The sequence below is a fragment of the Symphalangus syndactylus genome, chromosome 19, assembly GCF_028878055.3.
Source record: "Symphalangus syndactylus isolate Jambi chromosome 19, NHGRI_mSymSyn1-v2.1_pri, whole genome shotgun sequence".
In the NCBI taxonomy this organism is placed as follows: Eukaryota; Metazoa; Chordata; class Mammalia; order Primates; family Hylobatidae; genus Symphalangus; species Symphalangus syndactylus.
The window spans coordinates 68,884,067-68,896,867 of NC_072434.2; the positions used below are offsets into that span (position 1 = coordinate 68,884,067).

The 12,801-nt window shown below is 39.8% G+C and overlaps 1 protein-coding gene across 3 annotated transcripts in view; it reads right to left on the reverse strand.

Annotated features, from left to right (window-relative positions):
- The window catches only part of TP53BP2 (tumor protein p53 binding protein 2), a 67,114-nt gene that overhangs the window by 38,370 nt on the left and 15,943 nt on the right, over positions 1–12,801 (reverse strand). For 2 of the 3 annotated variants that reach the window (XM_055233802.2, XM_063613358.1), the window contains one exon: positions 2,205–2,352. In XM_055233802.2, coding sequence (XP_055089777.1) covers positions 2,205–2,352 — 148 coding nt within the window. Of the gene's footprint in view, positions 1–2,204; positions 2,353–4,413; positions 4,534–12,801 lie in introns of those variants that run through there. The other variant, XM_063613357.1, reaches the window with a different exon arrangement.

Consider the following 12,801-nt stretch of genomic DNA (forward strand, 5'->3'; position numbering starts at 1 on the left):
CAAAATTAGCTGGGCGTGGTGGCGCATGCCTATAATCCCCAGCTACTCGGGAGGCCGAGGCAGGAGAATTGCTTGAACCCGGGAGGCGGAGGTTGCAGTGAGCCAAGATTGTTCCATTGCACTCCAGTCTGGGCAACAAGAGCAAAACTCTATCTCAAAAAAAAAAAAAGTTGTAAGAAAGAAAATCCTTTACATCTCTTCATCACATAGTAAAGGTTATTAAATTCAAGTGAGCAAGAGGAATAAGTGGGATCAAAAGTGTCAAGGAACAGAGTACAGCTCTGGCAAAGATAGAACACTTCTTCCTCTATGAAAATGAGAAGAAAATGGAGACACACAGAGGGAATCTGAGGTACAGAGTAAGAAAACTGAGGGGCTGGGCGCGGTGGCTCACAGCTGTAATCCCAGCACTTTGGGCGGCTAAGGCGGGTGGATCACGAGGTCAGGAGATCGAGACCATCCTGGCTAACACGGTGAAACCCCGTCGCTACTAAAAATACAAAAAATTAGCCGGGCGTGGTGGTGGGTGCCTGTAGTCCCAGCTACTCGGGAGGCTGAGGCAGGAGAATGGCGTGAACCTGGGAGGCAGAGCTTTCAGTGAGCCAAGATCGTGCCACTGCATTCCAGCCTGGGCGACACAGCGAGACTCCATCTCAAAAAAAAAAAAAAAAAAAAAAAGAGAAAACTGAGGAAGCACACAATGGATGGTTTCAATTATCTCCATAAAGAATAAAGCAAGGTAATTTGCTGAATGCAAGGAAGTTACCAGGAGCAGCTAGTAGTTCATTTCCTCATTCTGTAAATATTTCTACAGCATCTACTAGGTACAATGCACTCCCCTTGAGCTGGGGATACAGCAGTGAACAAGATAAACAAGGTCTCTACCCTTAAATAGTTTACATTCTAGTGCATATGTTTGGGGCTATCAGGATAAAAGGAGCAATAAACTAATAAACACACACAAAGTCAGAGTGATGGGCCTTCTGCAGAGGATTACATCAGGATGATATAACTGAGAACTACATAGCTACTTTTGGCAGCGTGCTCAGGAAAAGCCTCTCCAAGGAGGTTAACATTTTAGCTGCAATCCAGAAGGAACCAGCAATGACAGTATCTGGAGACAGAGCAACACAAACAGTGGGAATGGCTATCACCAATGACTCTAAGGTGGGAATGAGCTTAGCATATTCAAGAAATATTTTAAAAGCTGCAGGAAGAAGCAGAGAAGAAAATGGTACCAGATAAGAGCAAAGACAAATAATCTACAGAACTTCACAATCTAATATTAAAAGTTTGGATTTTATTCTAAGTGGAGGAGAAGTCGCTAGTTTTAGGCAGCAAAGTGAAATTATCTAATTTTCATTTTCAGAAGATCCCTTGGGCTTCTTCATGTGATTGTTCTAATCTGGTTCCTATGTAAAGAGAAAAGAAAGTAATTCGGAGAGACTGCAGAAGACCTTCTAGAACATCCAACTGTAGAAAAGTCAAGCAAACATGAATAAAAGGACTTGCCTGAAAAGAAGTGGGGGCTCAGGTGAAGTTAGCTATCATGAATGGCATGAACTCAATTAACACAGTGTGTGACTTGCTCTGGGGACATCTGGCATCCCCAGAGGTGAAAAAGGAAACCAGCAGGAGTTCACCCAGCCTGTGTAGGAACAAGACAGAAATGATGAAAAAATTACTCCCCACATCTACCAACTCCTGTGGAGCCAAAAAGAAACCAGGCTATGCCATTTTAGAGCTCCAAAGAACCATACAGAGGGATTGATTTCAAGGCTTAGAATAATGCCCACGAATTCACCACTGCTGTCTGCCACTACAGTTCCTCAACACTGAGTAGCTTCCTCTAAAAACCTACAGAAATTGAGAGAGGGCAAACCAATTAGGATGCCTCAAATTTCTAATTAAGTAAAGCTTACACATACAAAGACACTGTTGAGCACCATCCACTGGACCACAACATCCCAGATGACCTTTTATATTTTATATTGTGGTGTCTCCATTTTATTGCAGAAAAAGAAAACAGCAAAAAGACTTCATGTATCATACCAAAGCTGGATCTGGAACACTATGTTCTGCCGGATGTGCTATTCTCCAGTTTCTCCCTGGAGAAACATGAGCATTCACACAGTGCCACGTCTACAAACCAACATTAATAGAAGACAGAAGAACTAAAGCACAAGGCTGTCAGCATCTCTCACCAGAGCCACACCACACTTCAGCCAAATGACAATCACTCTCGCCGGGTTCTTTGCACAGATCCACCACGTCTCTGCATATTGTTTCTGGAGTAACTGGAACTTCTGTGAAGTGCTGCTCATTGTTACTGAGATACACGGTGAGAAACATCTAAAAATTAAGAGAGAAACACACAGTTACTGGTACTGTCTGCCTAATGTGGTATTCACCTTAAATTCCTTTCTCCAAACAAAATCTCAGTTGGAAGTGCAAATGTACAACAGAACAGTCTGGCTGTCACCCGGCCAAAGGTGAGGTGTGGACCGGGGGTTGAGGGAGACCTGGAGCCCAGCCTCTACCGTGGGCAGTAGCTCTAGAACCCTTGGTGACCCTAGAATACAGTCACATCAGTTCAAATTAAATCTGTTTTTGCCAGTTTTATTCATGTTGTTTACCAAATACTTATATATGCTGGACCCATACTACAAATATATCTTCCTGTCAGTCCTATAAAGGTTGATGCAACAACCTCATCCATATATACTTATTTATGCACAGTCTCTTTTTTTTGTTTTGTTTTGTTTTCATCACTTTATTTTATTTATTTTTTTTTATTATACTTTAGGTTTTAGGGCACATGTGCACAACGTGCAGGTTTGTTACATATGTATCCATGTGCCATGTTGATTTCCTGCACCCATTAACTCGTCATTTAGCATTAGGTATATCTCCTAATGCTGTCCCTCCCCCCTCCCCCAACCCCACAACAGTCCCCGGAGTGTGATGTTCCCCTTCCTGTGTCCATGAGTTCTCATTGTTCAGTTCCCACCTATGAGTGAGAACATGCGGTGTTTGGTTTTTTGTCCTTGCGATAGTTTACTGAGAATGATGTTTTCCAGTTTCATCCATGTCCCTACAAAGGACATGAACTCATCATTTTTTATGGCTGCATAGTATTCCATGGTGTATATGTGCCACATTTTCTTAATCCAGTCTATCGTTGTTGGACATTTGGGTTGGTTCCAAGTCTTTGCTATTGTGAATAGTGCCGCAATAAACATACGTGTGCATGTGTCTTTATAGCAGCATGATTTATAGTCCTTTGGGTATATACCCAGTAATGGGATGGCTGGGTCAAATGGTATTTCTAGTTCTAGACCCCTGAGGAATCGCCACACTGACTTCCACAATGGTTGAACTAGTTTACAGTCCCACCAACAGTGTAAAAGTGTTCCTATTTCTCCACATCCTCTCCAGCACCTGTTGTTTCCTGATTTTTTAATGATGGCCATTCTAACTGGTGTGAGATGGTATCTCACTGTGGTTTTGATTTGCATTTCTCTGATGGCCAGTGATGATGAGCATTTCTTCATGTGTTTTTTGGCTGCATAAATGTCTTCTTTTGAGAAGTGTCTGTTCATGTCCTTCGCCCACTTTTTGATGGGGTTGTTTGTTTTTTTCTTGTAAATTTGTTTGAGTTCATTGTAGATTCTGGATATTAGCCCTTTGTCAGATGAGTAGGTTGCAAAAATTTTCTCCCATTCTGTAGGTTGCCTGTTCACTCTGATGGTAGTTTCTTTTGCTGTATGCACAGTCTCTTTTTTGGAAGGACACGTAAGAACGTAACATGCTGCTTCTGAAGTGGGAGGCGGATGGGAAAAGAGCTTGTGGGGCAGCTCTGTATAAACCTAATCTTTAAATCTTTATATAATGTACATATGTTACCTATTCAAAAAATTGTACTTCTGTTTTTTTTTTTTTTTGAGACAGAGTCTCACTCCGTCTCCCAGGCTGGAGTGCAGTGGCATGATCTCGGCTCACTGCAACATCCACCTCCCGAGTTCAAGTGATTCTCCTGTCTCAGCCTCCCGAGTAGCTGGGATTACAGGCGCATGCCACGCCACACCATGCCACGCCATGCCACGTCTGGCTAATTTTTGTATTTTTAGTAGAGACGGGGTTTCATTATGTTGGCCAGGCTGGTTTCAAACTCCTGACTTCAGGTGATCCACCCACCTCGGCCTCCCAAAGTGCTGGGATTACAGGTGTGAGCCACTGCACCCAGCCAAAAAATTGTACTTCTAAAATGTTTTAAGCAAATTAAATACCTACTTTGAAGTATAAGATTTCATTAACAAAGTATAAGTAGAAATGAGTAGCTGTTATGTTAACACCTACCTGACCTTGTATATAAACACTGAGACCAACAGAAGGTTTACATTTAAAACTCACCAATAGGCTGGGTGTAGTGGCCTACACCTGTAATCCCAACACTTTGGGAGGCCAAGGCAGGAAGATCATGAAAGTCCAGGAGTTTAAGACCAGTCTGGGCAACGAAGCAACACTCCATTTCTACCAAAAATTAAAAGAAAATCAGCCAGACACGGTGGCACATGCCTGTGGTCCCTGCTACTTGGAAGGCTGAGTGGGGAAGACTGCTTGAGCCCAGGAGGTCGAGCTATAATGAGAAGTGACTGCACCACTGCACTCCAGCCTGGGTGAGACCCTGACTCAAAAAAAAAAAACCTTACTAACAATCTTTCTCCTAGTAAAAAAAGACACTGTATCTTAGAAACACTGCTACTAAAGAATTAAAGTTTTCACACCTATTAAATTACAAAAAAAAAATCTTGTTAATTTCTAATGCTGAAGAAACTAAGTGAAACAGGAAACAAGTTTTTGACGGTGATGCAAATTAGTAAGGCCCTATGTTTATTCAATTCAATGAGTAACTCCATGCAAGTCAGTATGTATCAGGATTAAAAAACAGTAATTTGAAAGTGTTACCTCACAGTGAGAATACATCCTGTGAAAATAATTCCAATCAAAGAAAGAATGCATAACCTACAGAACATAAACTTGAGGGACAAGTTTAGTCTTTTAATTTTAAAATCATTAATGAAACTATGCTAAGCACTGGGAAAAGTTTGGGTTTTAAGACTGCAAAAAAGCAGGATAAGTAGGATATACCCTATGACCGCAATGACATGAGGACATCACACAGCAATCAGAGGGCCTACCAACAGCCACACAACTCCCCTTCCAGCTTAAATGTCTCTGCCCATTACCCCCAAATGGAGAAAGCTGCATCAAGATGTTGTTTGCGAAAAGGCAGCACCTGATTAGGGATGATGATGGAAACTAAGACATCAGACTCGGTGCCTCAAGATTTGGTCAGAGAAAGAGGAGATATACATGAGAGAAAGAGTGGACCCTTGCACTGAAGCCAGTCCAAGCCTCCACATTCTGCAACCAAAGCTGTTAACTCACATGAACAGGTATAACAGAGGGTGATCCAGAAAAATTAAAATAGTGAACACTGTTGAAACAATTTTTTAATGGAAAAAAAAAAAAAACACTGCAGACTTTCCCAGTATGAGCTCAGAAGGGCTTTCAAGCTAATTATCTCAGGTTTTTCACATTTTGACTACATAAAGATACATAGTTCTAGAGTTCAACTTAGCCAACAAGGCAGCATTCAAAATTATTACACAAAAATCATAAAGGCTTGACTAAATCATTGAAAAAATAACAAAGATTAACAAAGCACAGAATTACACTCGTCTGCTGCTCCCAAAGTATACAGCATATTCAGTGATAAAGACAAATAATGTACACTTTAGCATTAAATACTCCTCCATACTCCCTGCCGATGCAAAAACTTGCTTTGAAGTTTATCACTTCAAAAATAGTAACTTTTCATTGTAAATATGAGACTTAGGTGTGTTAAGTTACAGAAATACTGGAAATACAGAGTATACGCTAAACACACACCTTATCAACAAATAAAAGCCTATTATGTGAGACAGCACCTTACCTCCGTAAACCTCATCTTTCAGACACATTATCTCAGAAACTTACATCAACTCTCAAATAAACAGCAGGTGTTATTTTCTCTTTATAAATGAAGAAAAAGACTCAGATAAGTGATCTATTTGCCTACTGAAATGAGAAGGATACAATTCTGTTCTTCTGATCTATCCTCTATTCTTTAAGCTGTCCTTCATAGAAAGAAAATATTAGGAAATGCTCCATTTAACCACAGTTACCCACACTTTAACAGAGATCTGATCTTTTACTTTCTGGAAAACCAACAGCTTCATTTATTTAAAAGTATAATTAAAAATAAGAATGATGACAGATGTGTTCTATTTATGCTTACTCTTCCCACAGGTTTAACCCTGGTATGAACAGTAAGTGTACGAGTTGACCCCATTGCTACTTGTCATGTATGGATTAGCTCTGCTGTGATTTTAGTAATTGTACTGCAGTCTGCGATGCTGGGCCAGCAACACGCAATTTTTGTCGATTCCCAGGCAGAAGATCTGGTTCAAACTCCAGATTTCTTCATAATTAGTTAGACTACCTTAGGCAAGTAATGTCACCTCTCTGAAACTCAGCATCCTCATCTTCAAAATGAGTCTTTAAGTTCCCCAGTAGCTACACGTTTACCTATGTAACAAACCTGCACATCCTGCACCTGTATCCTGGAACTTAAAATTAATTAAAAAAAAAAAAAGTTCCCTAAGAGCTACTATTTATGTTTTACTAGGTACCAGAGTAAAAGTCAACATTTTTACAGCAGCCTACAAGGTCTGCTGTAGTCATGATCTGGCCCCCATTTCCTTCTAATCCCCCCTCACTCTGTGCTCCATCAGCGTCCTCTTTGCTGTTCATCAAACACACCAGGCATGTTCCCACGTGGGAGCCTCTGTACTTGCTGTTCCTCTATTTGGAATGCCCTTCTTTGTATGCCAGCGTAACTCTCCCTTCCTCATCTCCGTCACGCCTTTACTCAGATGTCACCCTCTCAGTGAAGCCTTACCTAGGAACCCTACCTAGAATTCCAACACCAAACACACACACACACACCCTAGCCCATTCTTCTGCTTTATTTCCCTCCTTAGCACAGTCACTAACATGTCATATGTTATATTTACTTAACTCATTTTTATTATCTGCCTTTCCTACTAGAAAGTAAGCTCCATACAGTCAAAGGTTTTGTCTTTGTTCAGTGTTGTATACTCAGCACCTAGGACTGTGCCTGGTATGTAACAAGTACACACTAAGTATTAAATCCTGCAAATGTGATTGCATTTTACAGATGAAAACACTGAAGCACAGAGGGATTTAAGTAACTCACCCCAGGTCACACAGCTATTAAATGGCAAAACCAAGATTGAGCCCCTTCCTCAAGAGCATACAGGTAAAGACTCTCCTGAATCTGGACCACACGGTGCCAAGTGTGTCACTACCTCTCTAGTTCCGTCTTTTAGAGCAACATTTTGCCCACAATCCATCATCTCACCTCTGATTTATTTTCACGGTCAGTTTTGTTTCAGGTACTGCTAAACGGTATGGCATGTAACGTGTAGCACAGCTATATACTCTCAAATGAGAGTGTGTTGTCCTCTCCTATCTTCAGCTTACATCCTGCTACCATCATTCTACTTCTGTTTCAACATTATTTTCATTCATTCAGTATTTACAGATCATCTGCTACATGGTCTCTGTTCTAATGTAGAAATAATCTTTACTAAACAGCTAATACTACAGACAGTACAAAATTCAAAGAGAGAGAAAGAAAGCTGTGAGAAGGACACAGCCAGCCCATTGGGAGGAAGTCAAAAAAATAAACACCACAACCTGGCTCCTTACCTCTCATGTCCACCCACTACTCCCCACTGGACAAACCCAACTACCTACCAGCTGGCAAGGGAAGCGGTTGATGCAGTTTAAAGAAGTCAACCTCCTAAGGCACAAAGCAGGGTGGAGGAAAGTGAAAAGTGAATGGAGAGGGGCAAAAAATATAGACACTCAGCACAGGAGCCCTCCTCTCCATACTATGCAGTCAGCGGACTCTTGGGCAACCGAGCAACTATCTAAAGGAAGTGAGGACACAGCCCAGCTAAGGTCTGGGAGAACAATGTGCCAACCAGAGGCAACACATTTAAAGCCCTTGAGAAGGAAACAAGTTTGTCACATTTGCACAAGAGGAAGGTCACTGCAGAGAGAGCAAGAGGAAAGGGTTAATTCAAGGAGGCAAGCAAAAGCCAGATCATGCATGTCTTTACAGGCTGGAGGTTCCCAAACTTTGGTGTGGACAGAGGGTTGTTATTAAACACAGATTGCTGGGCTCCACCCCAAGAATTCCTAAATCAATAGATCTGGGTTGGAGACTGAAAATTCTGCATTTCTAACAAGCCCTCAGGTGATGTTGATACTGCTGGTCTAGAAACCATGACCTGAGAACCACTGTCTAAGGTGAGGGCAAGGACTGTGGATTTTAATCTAAAAGCCCACTGGAGGCAAATCGTTAAAGTCAGAAAGTAGATCAGTGGGTGTCAGGAGCTGCGGGAAGGGGAAATGGGAAGTGGCTGCTAATAGGTTCAGGGCTACTTTTTGGGGTGATGAAAATATTCTGGAATTAGTGGTGATAGTTACATAACATTGTGAATACATTAAATACCACTGAATTGCGTATTTCAAAATCATTAGTTTTATGGTATGTGAAGCATAGCTCAATTTTTAAAAGTAAGAGGTTACTGGAGGATTTTGAACGGGGTAGCTTTTTATGCCCTTAAAAAAATCACTATGTGAACAAACTACAGGAGGACAGGCATGAAAGTCCCATTAAGAGGTAAATGCTACACACAAAATGAGATACGATGGTAGCACAGACTGCAAATTAATAGCAAAGGTGGTGAAAATGGCTGGATTTGGGTTATTAGTTGAAGATAGAGCCAGTAAGACTCGCTTGGTGGACAGAATGTGGGATTTGAAAGTAGAGAGAAATTAAGAGTGACTCTGGATCTGCTACCTAAGCACTAGGTACAAAGTGAGGAAGGAGGAACAGGTTGGGAAGGGCCCGCGGGATGAGGTCTCTATGTTAAATATGAGACACTTATGGAACATTCAAACGGAGGCATAAGGAGGCCATCTAATATGCAAGTTTGACTGAGATGAGAAAGCAAGAGATGAGCATGCAGAGGCATTTAAAGCCTAAGCCTGGATGAGAGCAGCTAGGGCCAGCTAGAGACAGGAAACAACGCTGAGGACTGTGTCCTAAGCTAATCAAGCAACCTCCAGAGGTCCCACGGAGGACAAGGATCCAGCAGAGAAGCCTGAGAAAGAGCCACCAAGAAAAGACAGGAAGAAGTTCAGAAGAGTGCGGGACACCAGAAACCAAGCAAAGAAAGTGTGTGAGGGAGGAAGATGCAAAAGTGTACAATCAGATTTGGCAAGATGGAGGCTGCTGACTGCCTTGAACAGCACTGAGTCATGGGGATAAGGGCCTGGCTGGAACAGGCTAGAGAACCTGAGGGAAGGAAGCAAAGGTGCAGTACAGACAACTAGTTCTTCCAGTGTGTTGTGCCCTGACCCAAGGCAGAGAAAATGGAGCCATCTAGGGAAGGAGACACAGGGTAAAAGGAGTGTTTTGTTTTTATCTCAAGATGAGAGTTTTTACAGATCATTTTAATTGATGGGAATGACCTAGTTGAGAGGGAAAATGGTGTTGATACGAAACTAACTATAGACCTAAGTATATCCTCAAGTTATAAAGGTTGTTTTTTCCAATATGTATCAACTCCCTTTTCCTTCATTTACCTGGAAGAGGAACAAAAAAATAAGAAAAATAATCGAAAGAGAGGCTGGTTTCACTAACCTATCATGTTAACATGAGAAAATGCAGGCAGGCACATGTGTTCTTTTTATTGCTACCATCCTTTTATTTTTGTTGTACAAATTTACTGTATTACAAAATGATAAAAGAATTATTCAAAAAGTAATTGCATTTTCTGTCTAATAAAAAAATGAATTCACTTCTGTTTCATTTTGGTGAAGCAGTTTTTATCAGCATGTTGAAAATTTTACTTAGAAAAGAAATTTTAGGCTACTCTATCAACTAAGTCTTCAGAAAACAATTCTGGCCTAGAATCCACCATTTTTAAAGATAAAAAATAAAACTGTTAAATCTAAGAAGTTTCCTGCATCTGATACCAAAATATTTTTGAAGGCAATGAACAAAAAATGAAACTTTTTATTAAAAATATTTCAGTTATACATGTTTGTTTTGTTATAAAACAGTGCTCACTGTACCCTATTATGCATACACATCTACAGGCACAGAAAAAAGCCTGAAACTATATTCACCAAATTAATAGTAGTTATGCCCTAGTGGTGGGATGACTAAGTGAATTTTTAGGAACTTATCTACGTTTAAATTTGCTAGAATGTACCACGTGCACAATAAAATTGATTTCTTAAGCAATCAATGAAAATAACTATATACCATTTTTATTCATACACATTGTGCCTTCCCTGGATCCTTACCGTAAGATATGGAAGGCAAATATCTGTTCAGAGTGTTTTTCTTGGGTCACTATCTTGCCTCAAATTTAGTCAGAAATGATTAAAAACAAGCAATTAAGAAGCACATCTTAAAAGCCCACTATATTAGAATGGAATATTATTCAGCCATCAAAAGGAATGAGGTACTGATACATGCTACCACACAGATAAATCTTGAAAATATTATGCTAAGTGATAGGAGCCAGACATGAAAGACACATAGCATATAATTCCATTTATATGAAATGTCTAGAATATGCAAATCCACACAGACAAAAAGTTGATGAATAATTGCCACGGGCTGAGGAAGGGGGAATAGGGAGTGACTGATAGAGGCCTGGGGTTTCTTTCTCGGGTGAAGAAAATGTTCTGTAATTAGTGGTGATAGCAGCACAACCTTGTGAATATACTAAAAACCACGGAATTGTATATTTTATATGGGTGAATTTTATGGTATGTGAATACATCACTTTAAAAAAAAAAAAAGAGCCCACTGTATACTTAGTATGTGAGAGATACAAAAATCTCAGGCCGGGCATGGTGGCTCACACCTATAATCCCAGCACTTTGGCAGGCAGAGGCAGGGGAATCACTTGAGCCCAGGAATTTGGGAGTAGACCATCCGGGGCAACATGGCAAAACCCTGTCTCTACAAAAAATACAAAAAATTAGCCAAGAGTGGTAGCATACACCTATAGTCCAAGCTACCCAGGAAGCTGAGGTGGGAGGATCACCTGAGTCCAGGAGATCACTGCATGCCAGTCTGGGCATCAGAGTGAGACCTTGTCTCAAAAGCTATACATATATATAAAAGAGAACAATTTAGTACTCTATTACATGAATGAGAATGTGGGTAAAATGGAAATTCAGAAATGAAAAGGATGATTATGAACTGAGGTAGATGAGGTTTCAGCAAACAGGCATAAATTAACAGTAAGCATAAAGAAATAATGTTTTTAAATTATCTTTCATAACTTTACTTCCAAAATGCCTTCTCCTGACACTATATGTTCTTTAAATACCATATTCTCAAGAATGTAAGATGACTTCATTAGCTCCTTTCCCATAAGGCACCAAGCAAAATAGGGTTCCCTAGAGTTAAAGCCTCTGGGAAGCTGTTGTGAGAAATCTGACTATTCTCATTGAATCAAGTTATAAATGTGTTCCTGCCAACTTTTGAGGTAAATTGTTTTCATCATAAAGAGTGCAGCAATAATCAGGTAAAAAAAAAAAAAAAAAAAAACCAGCTGTTACAGATTTACCCATACTACAAGGACAGCAAATTGCTGAGACATCTGAAAAGGCTCATGACATCTTGCTTACTTGGTAACAGAGTACAGTTTTTCTTCCCCAGGTAGAAAAAGTGCGTATTAGATCAGCCCTTCTTGGTGACCACATACACATTAAAATGTTAACTTCCTTTTAACTTAGAAATCAGGAACATCATTTTTTATAGTAGGAACCACAAAGAGAAGACATTAATCAATAAACAATAAACTCTAAAGCATATTTAAGAGCAGAAGATATAAATGACAGATCCCACAAGACAATACAAATATGAAGACATGCAGGGAAATAAATATTAATTAAAACAATGAGGTACCACTTAACAGCTACAGGTTGAGTATCCCCTATCTGAAACACTTGGGACCAGAAGTGTCTCGTATTTCAGAATTTTTTCAGATTTTAGAATATATGAATAACCAGTTGAGCACCCCTAATCCAAATATCCAAATCCAAAATGCACCAATATGCATTTCCTTTGAGCATCACGTAGGTATTCAGAAAGTTTTCAATTTTGGAGCATTTCAGATTTCAGATTTTTGGATTAAGGAGGCTCAACCTGTACTAAATTGTCTTCAGTTAAAGACAAGATCCAACATAGATGAGGTTGCACAAAAGTTATTTACTCAAAGATACGATGGTAGTACTATCAATTACTAAAAATCCTATTTGGAAAGTAAAATAAACCATGTATCAAAAGCCACAGAATTATGTATATCTCATGACCTTACTCCTGGAAATTTATCCTAAAAAAAAAAAAATTGAAATGAAGAAAAACTCTAAATGCCTGAAGATTTTCACTACAGTGTGAGGTCTACATATAGTAAGATGGAAAACTAAATATCCAAAAACATGGAAAAGTCTTTAAACAGGGAAAAAGTTAAGTAAATTAAAATCATTTGCCAGAAGGACTATGTCCAGCCACCAACTCCTGTAAGTATAGAGTGTTAGGAAAATGTTAAGAAAAAGTTATAAAACAGAACA